Below are 9,131 nucleotides of genomic sequence, written 5' to 3'. Positions count from 1 at the left end.
GTCGATCGCCGGATCGGCTTTCACCGTGGACGAAGCGGAGTCCAGCCCGGGGTCGTCACATGTGGTTGCCGCAAGTTCACCGGCCGCCGCTCACTCTAGGCCACGGCTCACTCTAGGCCTCCGGCCTCCGCTCACTCTAGCCCGCCGTGTGTGACGCTGTGTTTCGTTGTGAAAACGAAACTACGTTGTTTGGTTTTCCAAATGAGGACACGACTAGAAATCAGTGGTTAAGTTGTATTTACAACACTGTTCCAGAACAGTTCAACCCAAATATTCAGATGTGTGCAGCGCATTTTATGGAGGACTGCTTCCTGATCCTGGGAGAGTAGACTACAATGCTGGCTGTTCTGACTCACATACTGTAAGTACGCTTTTTATATTTAAAGAATTAGCCACTGATGATTCAAACGCGAGTTTTGGACAGTGTAGAGTAGCGCTTGTTGTTTGTCATTTCTTCGATCACAAATGCAGACATGGTTTTATGTTTACACGGCGTGATGCAACGCGTAAACAGACAGTATAAGTCATTATAATCCGTAATTATGTCCCCTCTGGATGCAACAAATGCCTCGTTTATAATGGGTTTTAATGTTTTTGTCTCGTCGCTCCGGCCGGACAGGGTATCACAATATGGTAGGGGCGTAACATTTCCGTCACACTCTTGAGGTATTCGGCCAATCACAATGCACTGGATAGCTGGCCAATCAGAGCACACCTCGCTTTTCAGAACGATGAGCTTTGTAAAAATCTACGCGTTTCAGAAAGGCGGGGCATAGAGGAGAAACAATAATGTACAGTATGTGGAAAATAATGTGTTTTTTTAACCTTAAACCGCATAAACGCATTTCATTACACCAAATAATGTTCTTTTTAGCAACATCATATGACCCCTTTAATAAATCTTACCAACCCCAAACTTTTTCAACGGTAGTATACGCATTTCTACCTCATTACTTTGATTAATAGACAGATCAAACGCACTGAATAAATCTACTGTGTGGACTGATAGAACTTTTATCCGAAAAAAGTAAATCATTAACTCACCTATATATCTCAATTAGAAATCAAGTCATTCTCTGGGATACAGTTATGAAATTGTAGATCAGCAGAGTTGATGGATGCTATTAATTTCACTCTTATTAAGACACCACACAAAGGCAACCAGGCATTTTCCGTAGACTCCTACTGGTCAACCATGAAGTCTGAAACCTGTCCAGTTAAAACAGTGGGACATTCTGTGATGTGACAGGAAGTGGAGCAGTTGTGCTTCTAAACCAGGCGACAGGGACCGGCCAATCAGATCCATTCAATCTGTGTCTGTTGCCATAGACGTGCCAACCTCCAACTGAAGAAAGCCTTGTCCACTGCTATTTAGTTTTGTAACCAGCGAATCTGGTTACAATATATATGGTTTGAAAAATCGGCTTACTAAGCTTAATGTACTTTACTTTTTATTTTATTTTTATCATATCTGAGGCAGAAACCTACATTGTATGGGCCTTATTCAAGAAACACCTGCAGAAGTAATTTGTCGCTGTAAAAACATTCGTACATAAATTGTCCTATTCCATTCAACAAGTCATTTACGTAAGAATGAATTTACACACAAATTTGCTCTGCTCATGTTTCAGAAATAAGGCCCAATGTGTGTGTTCTGAAAGGATGTGTGTGTGTGGGACAGAAAGAGTGGCTGATGTGAGAAGTGTGTATACTGTATGGATAACAGTAGTGTTTAGAAGATTGCATACAAATCAATCGTCAACCCCCCTAAAGAAAACATTCTCTCATTGCGTTAGAAAATAAGACTCCCCAGGATAAACAACATACATGCTTCCAAAATACCACACGATTAGTCATAATTTCATTAGATCGAAGGTCAATAGCAGTGGAATCTGGCAGGGTGCTACTAATCAGCGAGCAACAGAGAGCGATTTTGCATCGCTCTGTAATTTTCAGTGTCACGATTTGCTCCCAAGAACACAGAGATGAAATGAGAGAAATCTTTCCAATTCACTGGCTCATTGATTTCCCTCCAACTCCAAATGCCTTTTTCCTCTCTCACCGTTATCTGAGGTATCATTTTCGGCCATGTCAGAGACTGCCGTTCTTGTCTGCTTGTTGGCAATATCGAAGGTCATTTGCTGTCAGGACCATGAAATATACGGATACACAGACACCACACACATACAAACACTATAAAGTGCTTTCTGCTGGTCTGATTTATACTGTGGGTATAACGTTACATCTTATGCTGATCTGGGATTAACGTCTTCCACCTGAACCCACATGCACACACACATACACACTCGAATACTGGCACACGGTTGTTTTTAAACGCTTATGAAAATGTTGTCATCATTTACTCACCCTCATTAATGGTGACTGATGCTTTCAAGCTTTTTAAAAGCATGCAAAAGCACCACAAGCATCATAAACGTGGTCTATACAACTTTAGAACTTTAGACTTTATGAGCCATTTGGACATGGTTTTATTGTGCTTTTGCATCCTTTTTTTTGAGCTTGAATGCTTCAGTCCACATTTACTGTAAATTGAAAAAGTTGTATTTTTGTATTCCACAGAAGAAAGTCATACAGGTTTAGAAGGACATAATGGGCATAATAATGGTGAGCAGATGATGACAGAATTGTCATTTTTGGGTTTACGCCTTCCTTTCTCACCTGTGCTCCTGGTCTTTCCGTTTCTGTGCAAGGTATTTTTTCTTGACTTCTTGGAGTTCATGGGCCAGACGTTCGATCTCATACTTGTAGTCTTCTGATTGGGACTCGTGCATGTTGAGCTCTGCTGTTAGGACCTGTGAAAGAAAAGGTATGTTTGAAACTGTTCAAATATCCTGACTTTACATGTAAATTCTATATTTATGCACTTGGTTGCTTCAAACTTGCCTGGCAACCATAACCGGGTCAAGTGCACAAACACCTTCATGATTTAATTATATGCAGTGGTACAGTACATATCATCATTTGTTCCAATTAAGTTAATTTAAGCATATTTTAATAAAAACACTGAAAAAACACTGAAATCTTCTCCTCCTACTAACACTGAAAAATTAATAGGAAAATGTGGTTAATTGAATTAAAACAAATAGGATTCATTTTCTTTATGAAAAAAAAAAAAAAAATTTTTCATAAAGAAAATGAATCCCATTTTTTTTAATTTGAATATATATATATATATATATATATATATATTATTTATTTATTTATTTATTTTTTAGTTTAATTCAGAGCTGAAATGGCCTACAGATTAACTATATTGCTTTGCAGACTAATTGTTTAGTGATTAACAACAGTGATTATTTTTGGTACTTTTTTTCATTTTATTATATACTGAACATTAATGTTTTTAATGATGAAAGCAATACATTCTTACAGTGATTTCAGCATGATTAGGTGCTCCACATAATCACGGTTAAACACTGTAACTCACAGCCTCAAGCAGTTCATTGCTTTTATATGCACTGCTTTGGTGCTTCCAGTTATGTGGCAAACCATCTAAATATTGCAAAGCGTCTAAGAGCCCATTTGTCAATTACTTTGAAATGTTTCCTAAAGCTGCGCTCACCCTTCAGTAGGCACCTATTTGCTATAAATGTGTCCGAGTTGTACAGTTGTGATCTATCACTGAGGATGTGTTTGGCTTCCTCCGAGCAAGGAACAGAGCGATTTCTTCTGCGGCATCTCATTGATCTCCGTCAATCTTTGCGCATATCAGTCAAGCTCTAATTGTCATTCATCCAATGTGCTCCAAACCACCCACATAGTGCAGGTGACCCAACAGCCCAGAGCTCAGTAATCAAAGGAACAGAGAGAAGAGCGATGCTAAAGAGAAGGAGGAAGATGGACAGAAAGTGAGAGCGGAAGTAATAAATTAAGAAATCTCGGATGTGCTCTGCTGCAGAGCTGGCTTTGGATTGGACGATTTGCGAAGGGTATTGCACATGACAGGCATTCAAAATGTTTCTGCTCATTGAAAGATTTTTTTTTTATTTAAATGTTTTTCCATTTGCAAAATTAAATACAAATAATTAGAAAATAAAATAATTGTATTAAATAAAATAATAATTGTATTAAATAATATAATTTAAAAAATGTCAATAAGTCAATAATAAATCAATTCCAAATCAGTATTATTTGGCAGAATAATTGTTTAGCTATAAACAATAGCAATTATTTTTGGTACTTTTTAATTCATTTTATTTGCATTTTTTAATTTATTATTTATTGAACGTGATATTAATTATTGGATAATTTGGGAAAGATATTGCATATATATTACGGCAGTCTGTTTATATATATATATAATTTAAATGAATATATTCCAAATCAATATTTCTTGGCAAACTAGTTGTTAACATTTTTTAATGAATTTTATAGCATTTTTTAAATGTTATTATTTATTTAATATTCAGATTTTTTTTGACAGTTTAGGAAGAGTATTGCTCAGACATTCAAAATGTTTCTGTTCATTGAAAGCTTTTTTTTATATAATTTTTTAAAAATAATACAAAATAACTATAATAATAATAATAATAATAATAATAATAATAATAACAACAACTTAAAAAATTTAATCAATTCCAAGTCTGCCACAAATTATTATCGTTACCATTTTATCTTTGTTTTTATTTAATTTTTTTCATTTAATTTATTATTATTTTTTGTTTGTTTTATTTATTTTATTTATTTATTTATTTTACTTTTTTTTCCACCAAAATTTGCATTGTTTAATCAACTTTCAAGCAAAAACCTCACTTTTGGCACATTTTTAAATGAACAAAATACTTCATCTGTTGTGAGCTTTTCATACAGCGTATAATAATATTCAGACTACTGGGTATTTTACAAAGACAAAACTCTGGAAACATCTTCCAAGCAAGCATGGAGAGTCAAAAGACCGGTGTTAATTAATGTTAATTTCCTAAAGGGGGCTGGAGCGGGAAGACATGCTTCAATCAAAACAAAGAATGGGATGATTTTTCTGTTTGGCTCATTAGTATGGCTTCTGTTCTAATGTTAATTACGCTGAGCTTTGTTTACTTAAAGCTTTGCCAGTGATGCCTGTGGTGCCTAACTCATTTTAAGCTTGGCAATAAATTATCAGAAAGCCAAACCCCCCTATGCCTACCTTCGGGCCATTATTTTTAAGTTCAAGGGCGCCAGAGAGTTTTATACTCCACACTGCAGATATTCTAATAGATCAGCTCTGAATTTCTGCCGAGCTAAGCACTTTTGAGTCTTTAAAGTCTGTTACGTCCATTTTTGTAAAGAATAGCGAATGTAACGGAGTACTTTCTACTGTCCTGACTGCAGAGGACAGTTTGCCTGGTTTTCAGATCCTGGATCCTAATGTTCCTGATCAAAACGCAGCTCAAAGATCAGTGTATATCAGTGCCATATGGACATTATAAGGTCACCGAAGGCTCAGCAGAGACTCATAACTTTTTAACTGCTCTCATCTCTGCCTCTTGCCTATTTAATAGGACAGGACGAGGCAGCTTAAACCGAACCGACTCATTAAAAATGACATTAGTGATCGCTGTCTCCAGATGGACCTGAACTCTTAATTAAGTGGTGAAGTAACTAATTATTCATTTTGTGTGATGGTGAGAGGGGGAATAAGGAGATGAAAATGATGGGAGAGGAGTGAGAGGAGGAATGATTGATGTGAGAAAAAGCCCTCAGCGAGTGGGACGCGGGATCCGGCTGACATATCGCAGAAAGAAAAAAGAACTTATTATGCTAAATTATTTTACAATACATTCTTTATTTTGTAATACGACATTGCTTTATTTAAGAGAAGAGAAGAGAAGAGAAGAGAAGAGAAGAGAAGAGAAGAGAAGAGAAGAGAAGAGAAGAGAAGAGAAGAGAAGAGAAGAGAAGAGAAGAGAAGAGAAGAGGTTTATTAGCGGACCTTCAGTTGTTTGGTCTTCTCCCGGAGTGTTCGCTGATAAACCTGTAGTTTTTCCGCTGCTTCTGGACCAGGCTGCCGAGCAAGGATGTGTTTCAGCTCGACGTAAAGTTTCTCTTTCTCCTGCAACACAAAGTAAAACAAAATCAAATTAATTTTAAATATGAAGTATCAAATTTAATTTAATTTTGAATTCAATTTTTAATACAATTGTAATGTAATTTTTAATTTTATTTCATTTTAAACATGTTAATTTAATTGAATTTTTCAATACAATTTTAATGTAATTTGTTATTCTATTTAATTTTAAACAAAGTATCATAAAGCACCTAATTTAATTTAATTTTAAATGAAGTATCATAAAGTACCTAATTTAATGTAATTTAATTTTTAATAAAATTTTAATGTAATTTCTAATTTTATTTCATTTTAAAGTATCGTAACGCTACCAAAATTACCAAATTTTGCCATAGGTTTGATCGCAACATAATCATTGCTGTTAATAGTGTGCACTGTCTGTTTCATTACATGACAATAACTAACTGCTTGATTTTTACCATACATTTCTGCCATATGGACATCAACTTGAGATAGTCACCAATTATAAGCTATTACTAAATATAATGTAGAAACTTTAATTTTCTGTAAAGTTGCTTTGCAGCTATTTGCATCATGAAAAGCGCTATACAAATAAACTTGAATTGAATCGAATTAAAACAATTTTCATGTAATTTTTGATTTAATTTAATTTTAAACAGTAAGTATCATAAAGCACCAAATTTAATTAAATTGTTTTTAATTTTAAGTTTAATTTAAATGTAATTTAATTTTAAACATGAAGTATTGTAAAGCACCACATTTAATTTCATTTCATTTTATAGAATTTAATTTAAGATTTAAGTTTTTATACCATTTTTTATGTAATTTACAAATTTAAATTAACAAATAAAAAATGTAATTTAATGTAACTTTTAATTTAACATATAATTTAATTTAATATTAAATAATAGTACTTAACAACATTAGTTCACTATTGTTATTTTACTTTATATAAACAGTGAAAAATCCCAGTGATGTTATTCTATTATCTTCTAACAAAAATAAGTAATGTAACTAACTCTACAATGAATCAAATCCTCTAAAACACTGTGAAAATTCTCTGAGATGTTCAAAATCTGTCACTCTTTTTCTCCTGAAAAGACTTCAAAAGAGATATTTGTTAGTTCATTGTTAGATCAGAGCATGAGATCTCTTTTACCATCAGTCGTACAATTATAAGCAATGATGCTAATTTTCAGTGTCACATCACAGAAAAAAAGCTACAGCTAGATTCAGGGGACTGACAGCTAATTCGTTTTGTAAGCTAGTGTTAATTATCCAAGTGTGTGGAGGAAAGAAAGATGGACAACTAACACTAAATCGCAGCACTGACCATGTAATGACACACACACACACACACACACACACACACACGTACACACACACACACACACATATATGGATCATCAATGTTGCTAATTAGAGAGGGAGTACTGTCCAGTTTAAACTCATCAATGCTAATAAATGCAGACTGTCTGGTGTCTAAAATGATCACTAATATAAAGGCTTTGAATTTTCCATGGAACATAAATGATGTGCCACAGGAGAAATCATGAATTCAGGGGGTTTAGGACGACTGAAAGAAGATCGTTCATGATCAAAAAGAGCAGCATTCAAAATGAAGACACACTCATGGCCTCAACAACCACAAAACAGTTCTTTGTCTCAAACACATTACTGCACACAACACACACACATTATAGATTTATTGCAAAGCTGGAAGCTTAACACATTTTTTCCTCTGAAGCTCCCAGTATTTTTCTCAAGATATTTTCTGTCCTTTTTCTTTTCGCCGATGCTTCACAGCCACGGTGGCCGTCTCTTCATAATTTCATCAATAGTGAAGTGAGTGAGTGTGTGTGTATGTGTGTGTGTGTGTGTGTGTGTGTGTGTGTGTGTGATAGAGAGCGAGTCAGCTGATGAATGATTTATGACTGAGAGGCGTCTGGACTTTAATACACTGACTTTAGGATGACAACAAGGCCAAGATCAAACCCAGTCTTTCACCATGTCTCGCACAAACATCTGCACTCATGGCGCGTTATCAAAGAATACATCACTTCAGCATCCGGAAACATTTCCACGGTTTGATAATGCTAATGCAGTTACACATGTCCTCAACGGAGACCCAGCAACCTGTCTGTTTACCTCAGTCTCGCACTTTGTTCTGTCTGTCTGTCTTACTCTATTTATCATGAATATAACACTAAGAATAATGTCAACATACATTTTGGAGCTCTGTTTCTCAGAGGAAAGGATTTATTGCTCTGAGGTTAGACTTTTGTGGCTCCTCTTCTTAAATGAATTGTTTCGAGTTCAAAAGTTCAGCTCTATCAAATTATTTTTCTCAAGACTGTCAATCGCAGGGCTTGCCATCTGGGCAAATCTGAGTACAGTTTGTGGACATTGCTAAGATTTCTTCTGTAATTCTACAAAGGACACATGTTCAATTATTAGCATCAGTTTCCCAGGAGAAATGCACTGATGTTTTGTATGCACATTTTTTGAATATTGCATAAAAAATGCTAGATAAAATTTCCCACATGCACAAAAAAAAAACGTACATGTTATCGTAAAGTGGATTAACCTTTTATTTTGCAATAAATAAAAAAATTAAATTATAATAAAATAAAATATATATAAAATTAATACTTCAGAAAGGATTAACCTCTTAAGACGCGGCAAAACATTTTAGGAAAAAAATAGTATTTTTTCATGTCATTACACTGTTTAGAGCATTAAAAAAAAAAAATGTAAATGATATTTCATTCATAAGTTATGCTACGTCCTTGGTAATGGACATCGGGACTCAATTAAAAAAAAATAAATAAAAAGGCATGAATGAACATGCATAGGCAAAAACAATTGATTTTTTTTTAAATCACCAATATATTTTTAGTTTTCAGGATTTTTTTTTTACCAAACTTTTTATAATTCTCAACTATGTTATAACAGAATGATTTGATATACCATTTTTCTTCATGCAAAATGTGTGTAAAATGGCCATAAGCAGGTTTTATCTGTCAGGGATTCATCACAGTCACTTCAGTCACCATCCAGGATAATTACCCGATCACAGTCACCTGAGTTCTGATCACCCGCA

General features: G+C 34.5%; 1 protein-coding gene across 1 annotated transcript in view; it reads right to left on the bottom strand.

Moving 5' to 3' along the window:
- The window catches only part of cfap58 (cilia and flagella associated protein 58), a 99,346-nt gene that overhangs the window by 17,559 nt on the left and 72,656 nt on the right, over positions 1 to 9,131 (bottom strand). Inside the window, exons 17-18 of the mRNA XM_016471516.1 lie at positions 5,933 to 6,052; positions 2,680 to 2,813 (exon numbers count right to left, since the gene is read on the bottom strand). Of these exons, the coding sequence (XP_016327002.1) occupies positions 2,680 to 2,813; positions 5,933 to 6,052 (254 nt within the window). The remainder of the gene's footprint in view (positions 1 to 2,679; positions 2,814 to 5,932; positions 6,053 to 9,131) is intronic.

This window comes from Sinocyclocheilus anshuiensis, unplaced genomic scaffold (assembly GCF_001515605.1).
Source record: "Sinocyclocheilus anshuiensis isolate Anshui unplaced genomic scaffold, SAMN03320099.WGS_v1.1 scaffold2166, whole genome shotgun sequence".
In the NCBI taxonomy this organism is placed as follows: Eukaryota; Metazoa; Chordata; class Actinopteri; order Cypriniformes; family Cyprinidae; genus Sinocyclocheilus; species Sinocyclocheilus anshuiensis.
Note: the sequence above shows the minus strand (reverse complement) of the source record. Positions and strands in the feature narration are given on the sequence as shown.